Source organism: Chelmon rostratus, chromosome 11 (genome assembly GCF_017976325.1).
Source record: "Chelmon rostratus isolate fCheRos1 chromosome 11, fCheRos1.pri, whole genome shotgun sequence".
Taxonomy (NCBI): domain Eukaryota; kingdom Metazoa; phylum Chordata; class Actinopteri; order Chaetodontiformes; family Chaetodontidae; genus Chelmon; species Chelmon rostratus.
In genome coordinates this window covers 27,501,240-27,521,836 of record NC_055668.1, presented here as the reverse complement: position 1 = coordinate 27,521,836, position 20,597 = coordinate 27,501,240, and the positions used below count along the sequence as shown (strand labels likewise).

Genomic DNA, 20,597 nt, shown 5'->3' with positions numbered 1-20,597 from the left:
CATGACGCAGGAAGACACCGGGGGGCCATGTCCAAGTCCTTTAAGGGACAGGTTCAGTGCTTTTCAACCCACACTTTGTTCATTCAGCAGGACGATCACAGGAAACAGCAGCAGACACAGACCTCCTCCATGTTCTTCATATCCGTCTCTCTGTCTGTTTGTCTCTGGTTCCACTGGTGATGATGGTTGTACTGGTTACACTGGGGTATTAAAGGAACCTCTAAGCTACAGACAACTAGGAGGTGAAACATGTCTATTGATCGAGCTTGTTCAATAAACAGTTGAGTGGTTGTTGTTGCCGTTTCCTCCAGTGTCTCAGCAGTGAAACAGAATTAATCCCAGTTTTTTTTTTAGCTTTTATCAAATTACAGCGTCAAATTAAAACAAACCCGACAGCCTGAAGACAAAAATCAAACATTTTCTCTATAACAGAACAGAAATGTGACTACATCACAGATTATATCAAACTCTCCGTAAACTGACTCGAAGCTTTTCATTTCTTGTGTCGACCCACAGAAATCCCACAGCTGCTCAGAGGACCAATCATATGGCTCCTCACTGCCTGTTGCTAGGCAGAGTTCAGATCAGATCAGATCAGATGAGGAGTCATTAAGACAATCAGGCTAAACCTCTGAGCCGGAACAGAACAGCTAGTTCATTAACATGTGTGGAGACTGTATGCAGTGAAACGGTTTGAACTGGGAGAGGACTGGGAGAGAACTGGGAAACTCATCTCAGAAGCTGCTGCAGGTTAAACTTCACACTTTTACTGCCAACAATAAATCGTGAATCACTTTGCCGATTTTTCAAGTGAATCACTGTTCAGAGAAATTGTGTTCACTTACTGCTGAAGGCTGCAAACAACCCATAATGCAACGCTGCCTGTTACACCTTTACTGAACAGGTGCAGGAACATGTGAACATGCAGACGGTCTTTGAATGTAACGCAGCTGTTTCAATGTAATTGTCTCTAAATGTCCACTGTGACTGCAGTCAGACTCACAGGAACAGTTCAGGTCCCACAGAACTGGACAGATGGACTTTGTCTCTTCACGTGGAGGAACAATGACATCAACACATGAACAATTTAATTCATTTATCTGCAAACATCTTGAAGGAAACAACGGTGAGCAGATTATCAGTCATCAGTGATCATCATCACATCAATAACTGGAATATAATAACATACTGTTTGTTCTGTATCACAGCTTTTACTGTTGGTTCTTATATGGTGTGTGTATATATATATATATATATATATGGTTTGTATATTTTCATGTCAATAATATTTCTATACATTTACTAAGTAGTTTAGTTTTTATCATATTATTGAATACAAGATGTAAGAACTTGTTGAACTCTGGTCTCTGCTGTGAAAATCTGAAACTTTGCAGGTCTCACTGTCCTTCTCTGACCTTCGAGTCTCTGGCCTTCGAGTCTCCGACCTTTGAGTCTCTGACCTTCGAGTCTCTGGCCTTCGAGTCTCCGACCTTCGAGTCTCTGGCCTTCGAGTCTCTGACCTGTGACTCTGATGTGGTTCATGAATGTAAATGATTGACGACTAACACAGACAAATAATTAACATACTAATTCATAATTACTGCTTGTTTTAAGAGATGTGAATAACAGTGAACTTGTTCTTTCAAAGGTTTTTGTGTGTTTGAAAAGTCTTTGTGTGGCTGGAGGATCAGCTGAAGGTCAGAGGTCAAAGGTCATGGTCAGGTGTGTGTGTGTGTTATTAACAGCAGCTGTGAAGAGATTAAAGTGAACCTCAGGAAGAGATTTACAGTCAAATCCTTTTAGGCAGCACGCAACACATGAAGGGGGAAGTTTCAAGCAGTGGAGCTGTGAGGCTCCCCAGGACAGAGAGACCTGCTCTGGTTCCTTCCTGTTTATGGACTCTCCCCCTCACTTCTTCTACGGCCTCAGACAAAAAATGGACAAAAAAGATGCATGGTGGCCGGTGGCCCGTCACAGGCCGGCTTCAACAAGAAGGTCCAGGAGGGATCAGAGGCGGCGCAGGTGTTCCATCAGGGCCGACCCGACGTTCCTGTGGAGGCACTCAGATGTGGTGCCGCAGAGCCTAGAGAGGCGAGGCTCCCGGCACTGACGGACCTCCTCAGACCTCTACAAGGTTTTCTGGCCTGTGATTGGAAAGGATTTGCAGGTTGTTCTTAGAAGCAGGCTGCATGGAGAGCAGTCCTCACAGCCGTTCTCACAGACAGCAGGTTGTTAAACACATTTACAACTTATTAGATGCAAGACTGAATAATAGAAGCCTCTGGTTTGGGGGGTGGGGGCAGGGAGAAACAGGCTGTATGCTGCGCAATGAGGTCACATCCCTCGATGGAAGTAACAAATGTGGTTCTAGCAATGACTCATGTAGCTCAAATGTGGACCTTTTACCAACAACCAGGATAAAAACTGTTCAATCTGTGGGAGTTATTCCAATTAGACCGGCTGGTGGGAACAACACCTACAGATTCCTGATGTCCTGACATGGTTTTGTGAAATACTGTTGTCTCCATTTCTTTATGTGTTTTGTCCCTTATGGCCACCGTAGATTTCAACCTGCCGACCGTTAACAACAGACGGTCATACAAAACCAGGTCGGTACTAACTAACATCAGCTGTGTGTGATCCTCTACAGACTGAACCACGTGGTCACCAGTGAGACTGTTCTCCTACAGAGAACACAGAGTTACAGCGGAACCAGACACGGAACACCAGAATCCAGTTCCAGAATTGAGACTAAATCCAAAGCCAGGATAGAGAGGTTCAGTAAAAATGGTCTTGAAGGTGTGGAGGTGGATCAGTGTGTCAGAAGAGACTATGTAGAAGGACAGAGTCCCAGCAGGACAGTCCACATACACCCCAACTCTGTTGGAGACGGTGGAGGGGGAGGCGATGGAGGTTTGTTGGTTATTGTGCCAGACGGAGTAAGAACCATCACAGATGCTCAGATTCCAGGACTGATCATTCTCTCCAAAGAAACACTGTTTACCGATTCCCTTCCTTCTGATTCCTCTGTAGGTGACTGATATGGAAGCGTTTCCTCTCCACTCGACCTCCCAGTAACAGCGACCAGTCAGACCAGTTCCACACATGATCTGACAGACATCAAACCTGTCGGGATGATCAGGATACGACTCCCCCTGGTCCACATACACCACCTCCCTGGTGTCGTCGCACAGTTTGATCTTTTTGTTGACCGTGTTTGTGTCGAGAGCCAGCTCACAGGAATCTGACGGAGACAACGAGACACAGCTGCGGTTATTGATCGATCGCCTGTTCATTGATTTGATGATGACATCACAGAGATCTAACTGAGTGATGAAGATGGTTGAACGTGTGCTGCTTTGTTTCCATCAATCAAACTAAAAACACACTTACACTTCTTCAGAGCTGGTCTCAGCCATCGGACTCCACCAGACTCCGCCCTGAAAAGAGGAGGGGGGGGCATTAGGTCACTCTCATACACACAGGTTTGTTCTTCTCTATAAATTTATTTACATGTTCACAGGCGGCACTTTATTAATCAGCTGACATTCTTTGAGTTCAGCGGACCATCTTCTTATTGGCCAATGATTACAAATTGTTATTTTCACCCTGCCGGTCACATCCCATTCACAGTCAACACTGGTTTATTATTCGTAATGTGAAGGTGAAACCAAGGTGGCCTGCAGCCACAGAGCACCGCCTGTGTCCCCCTCTAATTTTGATTCGGTCCTCAGAAAACATCTTTGTCCTCTGAGCCACCTTGTTGACAATCCTGTAGTTTCTGTCCCACAACAGGTCGGCTCTCATCAGAGAGGAAACCCACTCTCAGCGCAAAACAAAGTTAATTAAATCAAAATTAATTTAACCCTACAGTCTGAGTTATCAGACTGATGGTGTCTGTCATACCTGAGGGAATCCAGGTTCCAGTGTGGATCCTCCAGTCCAGCAGACAGCAGCTTCTCTCCTGAGCCCCCTGGATGGTTGTAGCCCAGGTCCAGCTCTCTCAGATGGGAGGGGTTGGAGCTCAGAGCTGAAGCCAGAGAAGCACAGCCTTCCTCTGTGATCAGACAGCCCGACAGCCTGCAGACACACAGAACAACACAGCTCACGTGATCTGAGGGGGCTGTGAGGGCTGGAAGTACTGCAACAACACAGTACTGAGGTCTACTGTCATCCATTCTGCTCACTAGCTTTTTTGTTCATGCAAACATCAACACTTCCTGTTGCTGTTTCACAAGAAAAGCTCCCCCAGCGAACTATTCTGAGGCTTTTGTTGAAACAGCTCCACCTTTAAGTCGTCATTTTCACAATGTTAGTAGTGACTCTCAACTCCTGTTTGTGTAAAATAACTTGCACTGCCAAGTACTAAGCAATATTTTGATAGGGGATCAAATACTTATTTCACTCAATGAAATGCAAAATAATTCATATATTTATATAATGTGATTTTCTTTTTGATATTCTGTCTCTCACTGTTGAATAAAACCATTAGCATTAAACTTATAGACTGTTCAATTCTTTGTCAGCGGGCAAACTTACAAAATCAGTAAGGGTTCAAATAAATGTTTCCTCCACTGTACAGTTCAATGGACGCACACAAACACAAAGACAAAGGCAGGAACACCTTTATTTGAACTTAACTAGTTGCTGGAATGATGTAAACAGATTCTTCATTCACTACATGGAGAAGATGGAAAGTACCACTCTGAGAGGGGTGGGGCAGAATAGTCCAAGTATGGTTCTGTTTGAAGTTTCAGTTGACAAGTCCTTGTTCATGTTGGAATTGTTGGAATTATGAAAAGTGTCATGGGACAACTTTGGTTGTGGTTTGGCACTATATAAAGAAAACATTGAAACTCTAAAATGTTAGTAGAGTGTAAGCTCCGTCCTTCGTTAGAAATCATGTTCAAACTAGGTTAGTTAATTTAAACACAAGATCCTTGTGCTCAAAAAGAGGATTCATTCTCAGTGAAGAACCTTGGAGCTCTAATCTGCCTCTATACCTGCCAAAGAGCAGTGATTCCTAACACGTCTCTGGGGGTCATCAGGTGGATACCTCCCTTCAATGGTGTTCTGCCTACTTAGTCCCACGACACCTCCAGGAGGCGTCCCAGAGTCACCCCCCCTAGTGCCAGTTCACAATGCTCCTACACAATCCAAACAGCACTGCCACGTTCAACTGACCCAGAGATGCTCCAGGTAGTGGCCAGTACCGATGCTACCGTTTAGCTAATGCTAATGCTAATGCTAACCACTACGAGGAACAGAAGAAGACAATACAGCTAGATTCACCTATACTGTTAATGTTAACTGCTAGACGCCAATGCTAACTGCTAAGATACTATCATACTACCACCGCTTTAGCTATTGTTAGCTGCTACAATGCTACCACAGGCCTAGATGCCACATGTAACTGTCAATTGCCACACTACCATCATCTACCCCTGCCTCTCACCAACTGCACCAATAAAAGTGGGGTGTGGGGATGCAGACCCTGGTTCAGGTAGGGGGTAGAAAGTTTAGAGGGTGCTGAAGGTGGAGGCCTAAACCATAGACTAGATTTAACAGCCTCTTCTAACATTTCCTTCAAGAAGCAAACAAAACAGGAAAACAACCAAAAAAAGAACAGAACAAGCCAACTCTGTATCTTACAACACAAACTCACCTGAACAGGCCACATGGTCCCAAAGAGAGACTCTAGCTGGCCACACCCCCACCTTATCAACAGAACCTCTACACCCCACTTCAACCGGACAGACCCTGGTCTTCCATCCCCTCTGCTCAGATTCTGTCTTTAAATCTGCATACTTAGTCTTCTTCCTTTCATAAGCTGCCTCCACTGAATTTTCCCAAGGGACTGTTAACTCAATAAAAAACACAGTCTTTTTACTCATGGACCATAAGACAATGTCCGGCCTCAGATTACTATAAACTATTTCCTGGGGCACAACTAGCTTTCCTCCCAAGTCGACCTGCATTTGCCAATCATCAGCCCCTACCAGGCAGCCCCCTACCTGCCTTCTCCCTGACTTAGCAGCTCTATTTTTCTCCCCCTCTCGAACAAACTGCACATCTAACCTCTCCTTTCTAGAACTTCCAGAATTCACCTGCTTCCTTCTCTCCTCAATGCCTGCGGCTAAGCTTCTCAGCACCTGATTATGCCGCCATGTATACCGGCCTTGTGATAAGCTAATTCTACAACCTGACAAAATGTGCTTTAAACTTGCTGTACCTGAGCAGAGTGGGCACGATTGATCGCCCTGTACCCAGAGACTTAGGTTCTGCGGGGTTGGCAACACATCGTATGTCGCCCCTATCAGAAATTTAATACGGCCTTCCTCCATATTCCTCTTCTCAACACCTTCCCAATTCAACCATTGTCCCTGTTTGGCCTGACCAACTGCTTTTGCCCCCCTTAACAATAAATTTGTATTTATGCATAACTGGTGCTACCCACTGCTGGAGATTATCTATATATATAAAGTGAAATGGGGATCGGTTAAACAGGTTGATGAATTCTGACCTGAGAGTTTCCAGTTTACAGTGCTGACTCTCCAGTCCAGCAGACAGCAGCTTCACTCCAGAGTCCTGCAGGTTGTTGTTCCTCAGGTCCAACTCTCTCAGACTACAGGACGGGGAGCTGAGAACTGAGGACAGAGCTTCACAGCTTCTCTCTGAGAGGTTACAGCCGCTCAGTCTAAAGAGATGGAGAGAAGGAAGTTTTTATTTCCTGTGGAAAAGATGGCAGAGTATTTAAACTGTGGTGAATAAATCCAGCTCTGTCTGTACTCACAGAGCTTTGTTGGAGGCTTTGACCACTGGCAGCAGCCTCAGGAGAGCCTCCTCTGAAGCAGAGTATTTGTTCAGGTCAAACACATCCAGATCTCTTTCTGACGACAGTAAGATGAAGACCAGAGCCGACCACTGAGCAGGAGACAGTTCATCTGTGGAGAGACTTCCTGATCTCAAGGACTGTTGGATCTGCTCCACTAAAGAACGATCGTTCAGTTCGTTCAGGCAGTGGAACAGATTGATGCTTTTCTCTGGAGACAGATCCTTCTCGATCTTCTTTTTGATGTACTGGACTGCTTCCTCATTGGTCTGTGAGCTACCTCCTGTCTGTGTCAGCAGACCTTTTAGAAGAGTCTGATTGGTCTGCAGAGAAAGACCCAGGAGGAAGCGGAGGAACAAGTCCAGGTGTCCATTTGGACTCTGTAAGGCCTTGTCCACAGCAGTCTGGTAGAAGTTTGCAGATTCATCTTGTCTTGTTTCAGACTTCAGGGATGTTGATTGTCCTTCTGACAGCAGATTGACTCGAGAATTAAAGAAGGTCTGATGGACATGAAGAGCAGCCAGAAACTCCTGAACACTCAGATGGATGAAGCAGAACACCTTGTCCTGGTACAGTCCTCTCTCCTCTATAAAGATCTGTGTGAACACTCCTGAGTACACCGAGGCTGCTCTGATATCGATGCCACTCTCTGTCAGGTCTGATTCGTAGAAGATCAGGTTTCTTTTCTGCAGCTGCTCAAAAGCCAGTTTTCCCAGAGACGCAATCATCTCACTGGTCTCTGGAGTCCACTGTGGGTCTGTCTCAGCTCCTCCATCATACTTGGTATTCTTAAGTTTGGACTGAACCACCAGGAAGTGGACATACATCTCAGTCAGGGTCTTGGGCAGCACTCCTTCCTCCCTGGTCTTCATCACATCCTCCAGAACTGTAGCAGTGATCCAGCAGAAGACCGGGATGTGGCACATGATGTGGAGGCTTCGTGATGTCTTGATGTGGGAGATGATCCTGCAGGCCATCTCCTCATCTTTGAATCTCTTCTTGAAGTACTCCTCCTTCTGTTCATCAGTGAACCCTCTGACCTCTGTCACCATGTCAACACACTTAGGAGGGATCTGATTGGCTGCTGCAGGTCGTGTGGTTATCCAGACACGAGCAGAAGGAAGCAGTTTCCTCCTGATGAGGTTTGTCAGCAGCACATCCACCGAGGTGGACTCTGTAACATCAGTCAGGATCTCATTGTTGGTGAAGTCCAGAGGAAGTCGACACTCATCCAGACCATCAAAGATGAACACAACCTGGAACTCCTCAAACCTGCAGATTCCTGCTGCTTTTGTTTCAGGAAAGAATTGATGAACAAGGTCCACCAAGCTGAACTTTGTCTTTTTGAGCACATTCAGCTCTCTGAAGGTGAATGGAAACGTGAGCTGTATGTCCTGGTTGGCTTTGTCTTCGGCCCAGTCCAGAGTGAACTTCTGTGTTAGGACTGTTTTCCCAATGCCAGCCACGCCCTTCGTCATCACTGTTCTGATTGGTTCCTCTCTTCCAGGTGGGAGCTTAAAGATGTCTTCATGTCTGATTGTTGTTTCTGGTCTGTCTGGTTTCCTGGATGCTGTTTCAATCTGTCTGACCTCATGTTCATTATTGACCTCCCCAGTCCCCCCCTCTGTGATGTGGAGATCTGTGTAGATCTGATTCAGAAGGGCTGGGTTTCCTGCTTTAGCAATCCCCTCAAACACACACTGGAACTTCTCCTTCAGGTTAGATTTAAGTGTTTGCTGGAAACAAACTGAAACAGGATATCCTGAATGAACACAAAACAAAGAAGATGAGAAGTATTAGCTCAAAGAAAGAGTATAAATCTGAACATGAACTGTTTGTTCTGCTGCGTATCGAGACATCAGTGAACGTCTCCTTCATCCAGCAGGTTCAGTCTTTAGAGAAATCCTCTTACTGCTCTGCAGACGGTCAGCCAGATCCTCCTCCTTCATGCTCCTCAGGAAGTGCTGCGTGATCTTCAGAAATGCTTCTCTGCTGCTCTTCCTCTGCTCTTCATCCTCACTGTTTAACACCTCCTCATCCTCCATCTGACTCCCTAAGAATTCTGGGGAATCTGAACTCAGAAACTTCTGGATCTTCTTCAGCTCGTTCTTCACAAAAGTGACAATGTTCTCCTCCAGCAGCTGGAACAGAATATTATATGAATTATACAATCAAGTGAAAACCATTGAACCAAACATCAGATCCACGCTGGACGGACTGACACTGCAACATGGAGATTATTGAGAAGAGAAGAGACGTAAACGATGGACGTGTAGTGGTGAACAAAAAAGTACCTCCTGGCAATATAAGTTACATGAACGTTAGCTCAACTTAAGTATGAAAGGAGGGAGGGCACAAAGAAGTCATAGGACAGACAAGAAAATGAACAAAATCCAAGAAAACTAAGATGTCGAGCGAAAAGAGGACGACGACAACGAGGAAACAGGAGGACAAGCTAATGTTGCTAACCTGGGTCTGACACAGCTCTTCAGAGAGATAAATGACTTTAAAACGGACATGAAACTGGACCTGAGAGACTTTAAAAACGTTATAAAAGAAGACCTTGCCGAGTTTAAAGGCGAAGTTCTGCGAGAGCTGCAAAGTCAAAATGCTAGCATCGCGGAGGCACAAGCCCGGATAACAGACCTGGAATCAGCCTGCCTCGAGATGAAGGACACACTGTTGACTGCGGTGAAACAAAACGCAGGTATGCACGCCAAGACAGTTGATCTGGAGAGCCGCTCTCGAAGAAATAACCTTCGTATTTATGGAGTTCCGGAAGATAAAGGAGGGGGATCCGTAGCAGAATTTGTGGCTGATCTGCTAAAAAAACACCTCACGCTGCCGGAGGGAGCTCCAAATCCAACAAGCACACAGAGCATTGGTACCGAAACCGGCTGCTACCTTAACTCCAATTTAATGAAGAGAATTTTCTAAATGAACTGAATAACATTGAATGGGGTTTGGTATGTGCCATTGACGATGTGGATACATCCCTTAATTTATTTATGGATCTTTTTATGAGAGTTATCAAACGGCCATGCCCCATTAAACCAAAAGTGCTCCTTGGGTTGACACTGATTTAAAGAGCTTGATGGCTCAAAGGGATGAGGCTAAAAAGGTTGCTGTTCTTTCTGGCTCTCCTGAAGACAGAAAACTTTATTGCACTTTAAGGAATCATGTGACCAAGATGAACAGAGTGAAAAAGAAAAAATATTTTCAGAAGAGAATCTCCGATAGTGGTACGGATAGTAAAAGAATGTGGAAAGTACTCAACGAAATCATGGGGAAAAAATCTACCTGTGCTTCTTCTGTTGAACTGAACGGAGTTTATTTGACTGAGCCAACACAGATCGCAAATTATTTCAATGATTATTTTGTTAATGAGGTTTCTAAACTTAGAGAGAAAATGGATTGTACCATTGATTCCAGCTCTGATGAGCTGATAAAAGGATAAACTGTGTACTTTTGAATTTCATCAAGTTAATGTTGTGCAGGTGGAAATGATGCTGAGATCTTTGGCTGTTGGTGGGTCTGCTGGTACAGACAACTTGGATAGTAGGCTGTTGAAATTATCACCTGTACATATTTCTAAAGCAATCTGTCACATATTCAACAGATGCCTGATTAGTGGTGTGTGTCCAAAACTTTGGAAGGAGGGCAAGATCATTCCTTTACCCAAAGATACAAAAACAACTTTCTGTGGTCCGAACAGTAGGCCTGTTAGCATTTTGCCTATTCTGAGTAAATTATTGGAAAAGATTGTATTCAAGCAAGTGCAAGATTACTTTTCTCACAATGATTTAACTACGATGTTCCAACATGCTTGCAGGTCTGGTCGTTCCACCTGCACAGCAATGACACAAATGTCAGATAGCTGGTTAACATCAACTGATGACTCAATATCGTGGGTACAATATTACTTGACTTCAGTGCTGCCTTTGATGTGATCGACCATGACATTTTGATTTCCAGACTTATTAGTTATGGTTTTACTTCCTCTGCGATTAAATGGTTTACGAGCTACCTGTCTGAGAGGTCGCAAAGAGTTTATTTTAATGGTGCATTATCTTGTAGCAAATCCCTGGACTGCGGAGTCCCCCAAGGAAGCTGCCTCGGACCTCTTTTATTTTCAATTTTTATGAATGATATGCCATATGTTATATGCTATGATATGCAGTTGCTGTTGTGGCTGGGAAGCAACGTACTCAGCCACTCTCGTTGGCTGAGCCGCTACAGAGCCTGAGGTAAAACAGGACTCTTTTAAACTAACCGACCAACCGAAAACAACTATTACCGGTGTCCGCGAACAAACTCCAGCTCTGCACGACACCTTTAATCCTTCAGTCACAGGACATTGGAAGATGGCGACGGCGGCTGTCATGGCGACGGCAGCTGTCAGGAAGCGTATGAGGAAGCGTGTGAGGAGCGCAGTGGCAGGCACAGTTCGGGGTCTCTGCTTGATCCTAACCATCATGACCACACTGTCACGCCTAAGAACACTCCAAATCCCAAAAGCTTTTGTCGGAGAACACATGGAAAATTACCCAAACTTCTACATCCCGGCAGTTCTCCCAGAAGCAAAACATCTCGGGCACGGTAACTGCGTGATCCACGGGGCGCTTGAGCGGTACTCATTACGCCCGCTGACACAGAGCGGCAAGGAGGACATCCTCACTATCATCTCCCTGTGTCTACTCCTATCTGGCGACATCCACCCATGTCCAGGGCCAGAACCACCAAACACAGGGATAACCATCCCATCACACTTGCTCCCGCCCATTGCCACAGCAACCGGGCAGCAAACTACCCTGCTCCATCTCCCTCCCCCGGTGTTCAGGCAGCTCTGCCTCCCCGTTTCAGCAGAGCGGCTCACTCCGCCATTACTGCCAGTTGGGCTAGCATCCCCAGCGCCCGTCGGGAGGCTATCGCCACCAGCACCACTACGAGCGGCCCTTTGCGGGGCTGTGTCCACGGCCACCAGCGTAGCAGCGGAGTGGCTCGCTCCTCCACCAGCGACAGCCGGAGGACTAACACCTCATCCACATCTCCGGCACCTGATTCCTCAGGCTCCTGGTGGAAGTAGGGACGCACTCACGGCCCATGGTCCAGCAACCAGCGGAGCCTTGCCCACCTCCCCAGGGCCTGCAACCGGTGAGCAACAACATCTCCCGCGCCTGACTAGGCCTACCACGGTCACCGGCGGGGCCGTGTTGACGGTTCACTTCCTAACAGATGGTGATCATCGGCATCGCTCCAGTCGGGTCGCCCGAGCCTCGCCGCCTACGGAAACCAGCGGGGCTGACACTAGTACGAGGCAAGCCGTACACAGAAACCCGGTGATGAAAAGGTACCGATCCTCAAAACTGTTTCAAACATTAAATCATGCTAGAACAGTATGGGACCCAAAATATAAAAACAGGGGCTTACTCGGCGGTCACTTAAATGTCTGTAGTATGGTCCCAAAACGAGAACAACTGGAACATCTGCTGAATAACTCAAACATTGACTTTTTGGGTCTCACAGAAACCTGGCTATCCGCCTCTTCACCTGAAGCTGCTGTTGCATTAAATGACTATCATGTTTTTAGAAAGGACAGAGGCTACGGGAAAGGAGGGGGGGTTCTGCTATATGTTAAGAGCACTATAAATTGCAGCCAGATAGAATTACCTAAAGACATCAATCTAGAATGTGTCATGGTAAATATCCCCCTCTCTGCCAAAATGTCTTTTATTGTTATCTGCATGTATCGTAAACCTACAGCTAATGCAGATTTTTATGATCAACTCAAGGCTCTGCTTAAATCATTAAATCAGAAAAAGGAGATCATCTTGATTGGAGACTTGAATGTAAACTGGGACAACAAGAAAGACATAAAAAATCTTAAGACAATCACTGATTCTATTAACCTAAAACAATTAATCGACCAACCAACCAGATTAACAAACCGCTCTAAAACTAAAATTGACTTGCTGTTCACAAACAAGCCGGATAGAATCATTAAGACTTACAACCTTATCACAGGACTTTCAGATCATAATGTAATCTTCTTTTCCCGTAAGTTAAATAAAAACCGTCTCCTAAAGTCTCATACATCTCTGTCTAATAAGTCCTCGAACTATAACTTCATTCCGAAGAATCAACAACCAAATATTGACAAAGCTCTCAAGGAGCTAGAATGGGATAATCTTATCTCTTGTTATGATATAAACCAAAGCGCTGACTCCAATAAAATCAGGGAGGTTATGTTGTCTTTCTCCAGGAAAGGGAACGCAAGGACCAGGAAATCCATCTCCCTTCCATGGTTCACTAATGAATGTGGCACACTGTTAAAAATTAGAGACCAGACACTCAAAAATTCATTGAAATCTGGGCTGATTATTGACCGGCAAAATTTCACCTCAGCACGAAATAAAGTCACATCATCCTTACGAAAAGCAAAAGCAAACTATTTTCTGAATATAATTGAGTCTGCTAAAGGAAATCCAAAAAAGGTATGGAAGGAGATCAATAAACTATCCGGTCGACAGACCAAACCAAACAGTAAAGGAATGGAGATAAATATAAAGAATCAGCTAGTGAACGATCCGGCCATTTTGGCCACAGAATTTAATTCTTTCTTTATAAACTCTATTCAAGAAATATCACGTCTGTTCACTACCCCTGGTTGTGTTTACGATCCAGTCAATCGCGAACACCGCATCTTTAACAAAAGCGAAATCTCTGAAAAAGAGGTAATGAAAATCATTTGCGCTCTTAACAAATCTAATGCCAAGGATGTTCATGGACTTGACATAAATTTTCTAATATATCACAAAGAGTCCCTGGTTCGCCCCATTACACAGTTGATAAATATATCTATTAAGCACTCCGTTGTCCCGAACAACTGGAAGGTGAGCGTGATAACTCCAATCTTTAAAGCAGGGAGTAAATCTGTATTAAACAACTACAGACCAATTAGTATTCTTCCGGTCATCTCTAAAATAATAGAAAAATGGGTAGCCACACAGTTAATAGAACATCTTAATATGGGTTCTACAACACTACACCCGATGCAGTTTGGATTCCGGGAACATCATTCCACAGAATCAGCCATGACTATGTTTATGGAAAGAACTAAGTGCCTTCTAGATAGGAACAGCTGTGTGGGAGCTGTTTTTCTGGACCTCAAAAGGGCATTTGACACTGTCGATCACCAGATACTGCTAACCAAGCTATCTAAATTCAATTTCTCTACACAGGCCCTTGATTGGTTCGGATCCTATCTTGCAGATAGAAAGCAGTGTGTGGTGGTCGATGGTGTCAGGTCCCCATGCCTGGATTGGCCCGTGGGGGTCCCCCAAGGATCAGTACTCGGTCCTTTATTGTTTTCCTTGTACATAAACGATTTCTTTGATGTCTGTGAAGGTGTCCATGCCCAGCTTTATGCGGATGACGCGGTTATTTTTGCCGCCGCAAAAAATACAACAGCGGCTGCTCAGAGTCTCACATTAGCAACGGGTAAAGTTCAAAACTGGCTCACTAAATCCTGTCTTTGCCTAAACGTCAAAAAAAGTGTCTGTATGCTTTTTGCAAAACAGCCACCAAAAATTGTTCATTCTGGTGTGTTTCTGTGGGGAGAGGAGCTCTCATTTGTACACGAGTTCAGATATCTTGGAGTCATCCTGGACTCGACATTCTCATTCAGGAAACACATTAAAAAGGTTTTTAATTCGGTTAAACACAACCTGGCAAACTTCAGACAGATAATCATTAACTAATACTGCTGCTCTGATGTTTTTACATTGCATGATCTTCTCACACATTGACTATTGTTTCACTAGCTGGGCACTGGCATGTTCAACAGCCCCCCAACCAATAGAATCCCTTTATAAAAAAGCTTTAAAGACACTGGACAGAAAACCTTACTCGTATCACATCTGTAATATCCTTAAAAAGTATAGTTTTCTAAGTTTTCATAGTTTCAAGGTTTTTAAATTTGCGTGCGCTATATACAAAAGTCTTCAAAAGTCTTCACGGTCTTGCCCCCCCACCTCTGAATGAATTTATTAAAAACAGGACTGTCAGGGGTTTGAACACCAGGGCCTGGACAGAGGAGACGTAGAGATCCCTTCCAGACGTACCACCTTTGGTAGAAATGTGTTGTCTGTCTTGGGGGGGGGGGGGGCATCTGGAACAGTCTTCCCTCCACAGTAAGGGAAGGTCTTACATATTCTTCTTTTAAAGGAAAGCTTAAAGGCTGGTTAAAGGATGTCCAGAAGTGTGTCCATTAAGTAGACTGAGACCACTGGATCTGGTTAAGTTGGATTGTATTAAATTGTGTGCTTGTGAATGTAATTTTAAAATGTGTATTTTGTTATTGTATTTTTATGTTATGTGTACTTCAGTGTTTTTAATGTGTACCTCCATGATTTTAATGTGTACTTCCATGTTTTTAATGTGTACTTTCATGTTGTTTTATTAGGCAACTAACATTCTGCCCAAGGACTACAGTTGCAAATTAGCTAATCAGCTATAAACTGGCACATTTACATCAATGTTCATCAATGTGCACTGTCCTAAATAAAAAAAAAAAAAGTACTCAGTAAGGCCACATTGACTATGTTTGCTGATGATTCTACTGTTTATTATGCAGCTCCTACATGCTCAGAGCTTAATCAGGTTCTGTCTTGTGAGATCAGCACATTATATAACTGGATCAAAACAAATAAACGTATTCTAAATGTATCAAAAACAATGAGTATAATATTTGGTTCTAAGTATAGATTATCAGATAATCCTAAAATGAATATACAAAATAAATGGTCAAACTGTTCAGCAAGTAAAAAAGGTAAAGCTTCTTGGACTTTTTGAACATTGTCATGGTCTGATCACATCAACAAAGTTGTTGCCAAAATGGGTAGAGCTGTTGCCATAACACGTAAATGTGCACCATTTCTCAATTCTCAGTTGTTTAGTCGTGTTGCTTGTGCATCATGTTCACATGACTATTGTCAAGATTCTGCGCTGTGATATATCTAAATCGTGCACAATGTTGTATTTTGGTTGTTTTACAGCTAATACTATCTTGAGGGAAGATAAATGCTTGTTAAAAATTATGTTGGCAGCCTGTAAAAAGGCCGTTACGAGGAAATGGCTTAAAACTGAACCACCAACGCAAGAGGAACGGCTGGATAGGTGGCTGAAATATACAACATGGAACAATTAACCTACAGAATAAGAACTCAAGAGGAAGAACGTCAAGAGAAATGGGAGAAATGGACGTTTACACATCAACGACGAGCCGAGAGGACGAACTGATGAACTTGTTATAGAAACTGATATTGTGGAGACAGAGCAATCCAGACCCTTTTATATGTTTTTGGTTTTATGTTTGTAAGCTTACACCTGAAAATTAATAAAGAAAAGAAAATGGGAAACATGTACAGACCATAAACATGGAGTCCAGGTGAGTCTGATGCTGCTGGGCCGACTGAACACTGGGAACCTCTGAGCTCTCCTGGTCGACTCTGAGGAGGAATCATGAAGAATTAGCTCACAAACACAAGCTGAAGGTCCATGAAGTGACATCTGGAGGCGAGCAGTGAGTCACATGAAGGTTTACTCGTCCTCCACAGCTCAGCCTGCAGCTGTTCAGTCCCAGCAGCAGCTGAACTGGGCAGCTCCCAGTGTGAATGTGTTTGTGTGTCCATAAAGGTTTCAGGAGCTCTCACATCGGCGGGTTTGCTAAAAATAGTTATTTGTTTGTTGTGATTATCACTTTGAAATCCTCACCTTTCAGTTAAAAGGTATTTCTGGGCATTTTTGAAGACTATTGGACGATCCATCGACCAGTCACTCTTCATGGACAGACAGCTGGGTTCAGGTTCAGGGTTTTCCAGCGTCCTCCTGACAGAAACACAGGATCAATTCTGCACTGCAGCTCAGGGACATTGATTAGCCAACTGAATACCAAATATACAAAACTATCAATTTGGAACTCTGGTTTATAATTACGTTACCTCCAAACCTACTGAAACATTCCAGCCAGGACTCGGTCTGACGTTCACCACCACAAAGACAAACCAGCAAGTAATTAAATAAGAGAGCACCAGCACTCACCCCCACCTGACCCCTAACCCTGAACTCTCACTGCAAACCAGGTACGAAGCCCTGACTCTGACGAAAGGTGTGATAACACTAACTGTCGGGGCCAGAGAAACTAATCAAACACAAGCATTAAGACTGGCCGATATCCAAGAAATAAGACCACCGTCAGATGGAGGGCCAGGAGTAACACTGGTAACCAACACCTGAAAAGCTGAGGCCCACACCGATAAGCCGGACAGCTTTCTGACTGTGGACTCACATCTGTCAGAGAGCTAACAGAGCTGGTACCGGCCATCCTCTTCATTTACGTTATATCTTCTGACATTCTGCGAAGGAAAACTGGCTCTGAGGTCAGTTGGGAATTTTTCCTGCCTTTGAAAGGAGGAGTGTGAGCAGACTAACTGGAAAAACATTGGCTGTGTTGGGCTGAGACAATCTGATCTAAACGTTAACTCTGCCGAGTGAAGGTCTTCTAAGCAGCTCGTGGCTTTTTTAACAGCCGTCTGAACCTCATGGAGGAGACACATCATCCTTATTCAAACGCTGAAACCACTGGCTGTGTTACTGGTTTACTCTACCCTGTCACTGGACAAGGCTCTGTGACTTCTGATGTTGTATTTGTCAATTCCAAGTCCTTCAGCATGGGTTCAGGTTCAGGACAGTCTGGTCTCTGATGGATCCTGATAGAAAGAAATTCATTAAACTCACATGTTTAGAAAACGTGTTACTGAGTCAAAGACTTTGTGAAATGATTCATTCAGTTAGAGATGTTCATCTCACCTCTGAGCTTTGGTCTGGTCGTCATGATCCCCGTCAGAGGGACGGACCCCCTCCTGTCTGTCCTCACACCGATTCATAGCTGAGTCCACGCCAACACAACAACCTGCTGAGAGAGCTCACACATTATTCTCTTCTCTGCTCTCAGTCACATGACAAACACACAGCGCTCTGATTGGAGGAAACCTGTGGTGTTCTGGGCTCTTTGAGGACTTCATGGTGCTTTGTCTTTGCTTTTCTTTGGGATGGGATCACTTTTCTATTCTATTTGACCGAGTTTAAAAAGCTCCTCAACATTTGAAATGTTCCTTTTTTCCAATAAACTGAATCCGGTCAGAACGTGCAGCGGCAGCTAATCAATGATCCCAAATCAATCACGTTACCTCTGAAGCTGCTGCTGAATTCACATCCACATCGGCTCCCAGAGACGCTCCACCTTCATCTGTGGAGGAAACACTGAGAGCAGAGACCAAAGCATCAGTCCAGCACTGAAACTGGTCTCCTCTGCAGCGGCTCCACTGATTGGCTGCTTCTCTGTCTCATATCAGATTCAGCTGAATCTGTCTGGTTTGTTGAACTGAACTCTTATAATCATTGATGGACTTTTCTCATCACTTCCAAACATTTCACACACTGAACACTTCAAAAGTAATCAATACATGGATCAATAGTGGTTTACATTGGTCTGACAGTTACACAGAAGAAGCTTTGTTACCGACTAAAAAACAGACAAAACTGAAACAGTCGATTGACAGAAGATAAAACTCATTGGTACGATTTTGGTAATTGTTTCAGTCCTTTTTCATGTAAAACTACAAACGATTTCCTGATTTTGGACTCCAGACAAACTGTAACTGTAATGATTGTGATTCATTTTAAACGACGCTCAAACAAAACAAATGTGGACGCTGCTGCGGCGAAGCTACGAACTGTGAAACATGGAGGCTTCACACACGTTGAACCTGCAGCTCACTGTTTGTTTCAATGTGTTTTGTGAAGTCACTTGAACTTGAAGCAGTTTTAACCTGAAAACGTGGCCATGGCCGCCAGCGGCATGGACACATACAAAGTGACCTTGAGTGGCGACATGTGACTGATGGTTTGAGCGTTTCAGAGGGAGAGAATGAGGGAGGGAACACATGACCCCACCTCTTATTTCACCAATATAATTCTACTTCACCTTCTCTGTTCCCGTCATGATCAGAGATCATCACCACCACTATTACCACAATCACTACAACCACCACCACCACCAAGACCATTACAACCACCACCACTATTACCACTAATAATAATGATACTAATAAAAAGCACCAACAACATGGGGTTGTATCACCTCGGGGTCTGGAGCCCTCTGTGGCCCCCCTTGACCCTTGCATTGCGGATTGCGGGCTGTTGAACCTGAGCTTCATGGCTGCTGTAATGACAAAGTGCCACCAGGTGTCACTGTTCCTCTCAGAATGAGGCCCTGAAGCTTCAAACACTAGTTGAAGGAAATAAAGTTAGAAGTTAGAAACAAAGTTTCTTAAGTCTCCATCACTAACATGTGACCACCGCGTGAAACTGAATTCAGTCTGTTTCCTGTGTGAACGTGGACCGACGAACACCACTTTCCCTTCATGGCCGCTGTGACCACAAACATGGAGGAAAAGTCTTCGTGTTTGTTCGGATCGGAACTCTTTCAGCGGGTTTGCTGGAGCTCAACTGATGGCAGATCGCCATGACAACACGAACAAAGACACATCCAAGAGTCCAAACAGCGAAAAAAGTCGCTTACTAACCTTTAAATGGAGAGAAGAAACGGCGCCTCGAGGAACTGTCAAAGGGTTAGGACAGTCTGTACGCGGATAGACAGGAAGGAAACACAGAGTTTCAAAATAAGGTAATTTACATGTCTTTCAAAAAACCGGAAACACCTGCAGACAGACCGTCAGTGCTGCTGGAAGTGTTGACTCAGGTAGAGAAACACCTGCCGGTTTATAATACTGTGATACAAGTGAACTGCGCGTGCGCGCGCGCAGTTCACACACACACACCTGCCCTTACCTTAGATTTCTAAAAGTGAGGGTAAGGTTTCTCCCTGATGGCTGTCCACCTAGAGCCTGGTTCTGGGTCGAACAGGACCCAGGAGGTGTTTGCTCATGGTGGGAACTGTTGATGTCATATAAAGAGAAACGTACAGACCTGAGATAACTTCTGCTCTCAGTGTTTGGAGTCATCCACATATCAACAGGTAGAGATCACAGAGTCCAGGTGTGTCAACCTGTTTCATCCCGTCAGCTCTGTCATGTATTTAACATCATTTAACTCATTTTAAAATCATGTTGAAGAAGTGGTGGAGCGTGTGGACACCATCAGGTTCCTGGGCCTCCACATCACATCTGACCTCTCCTGGTCCATGAACACCTCCCGCCTGGTGAAGAAGGCACAACAAAGGCTCTTCTTCCTCAGTAAACTGAGACGGGCTGGACTCTCGGTTCTCGTCAGCTTCTACAAACATCCTCTGCCTCAGTGTGACAGTGTGGTCTGGCAGCTGCACGGCACAGGAGAGGAAACAACTGGCACGGGGGGTTAAAACTGCACAGGGCATCGTGGGCCGCCCCCTCCCTGACCTAGACTCTATATATGAAGGCCGGGTCAGGAAGAGGGCGAGATCCATCGCCATGGACCCCAGCCATCCGGGCCACGGACTGTTTGTACAGGAACATCCGCACCCCCACTAACAGACTGAGGGACAGCTTCTTCCCCAGAGCTGTCAGAGCTATCACCCCCAGCAGCCCCCCACTGGAGTGAGAGACTGTGAAAACTGTGAACCACTGCACACTGCACTTTACACCTCCACCTCCACCTCCACCTTCTGTGTACTTAACTTTTAGGTCCACACATATACTTAACTAAA

The 20,597-nt window shown here is 44.7% G+C and overlaps 1 protein-coding gene across 10 annotated transcripts; it reads right to left on the bottom strand.

The window, feature by feature from the left end:
• Positions 1-1,081: 1,081 nt before the first annotated feature.
• On the bottom strand, positions 1,082-19,554 carry si:ch211-233m11.1 (protein NLRC3). Of its 10 annotated transcripts, none has more exons than XM_041946916.1 (13): positions 19,480-19,554; positions 19,035-19,181; positions 18,082-18,154; positions 17,702-17,807; positions 17,500-17,601; positions 16,607-16,720; positions 16,263-16,341; positions 8,745-8,973; positions 6,794-8,594; positions 6,524-6,697; positions 3,907-4,080; positions 3,394-3,440; positions 1,082-3,244 (listed from the first exon to the last, which is right to left on the bottom strand). In XM_041946916.1, exons 4-13 carry the CDS (start codon positions 17,776-17,778, stop codon positions 2,685-2,687), a joined length of 3,357 nt encoding a protein of 1,118 aa, XP_041802850.1. In that variant the 5' UTR covers positions 17,779-17,807; positions 18,082-18,154; positions 19,035-19,181; positions 19,480-19,554; the 3' UTR covers positions 1,082-2,684. The 10 variants fall into 10 exon arrangements, with proteins under 10 accessions (XP_041802850.1, XP_041802845.1, XP_041802849.1 ...); XM_041946911.1 differs by having other exon boundaries at positions 17,702-17,804; XM_041946915.1 differs by having other exon boundaries at positions 18,082-19,181.
• Positions 19,555-20,597: the final 1,043 nt, after the last annotated feature.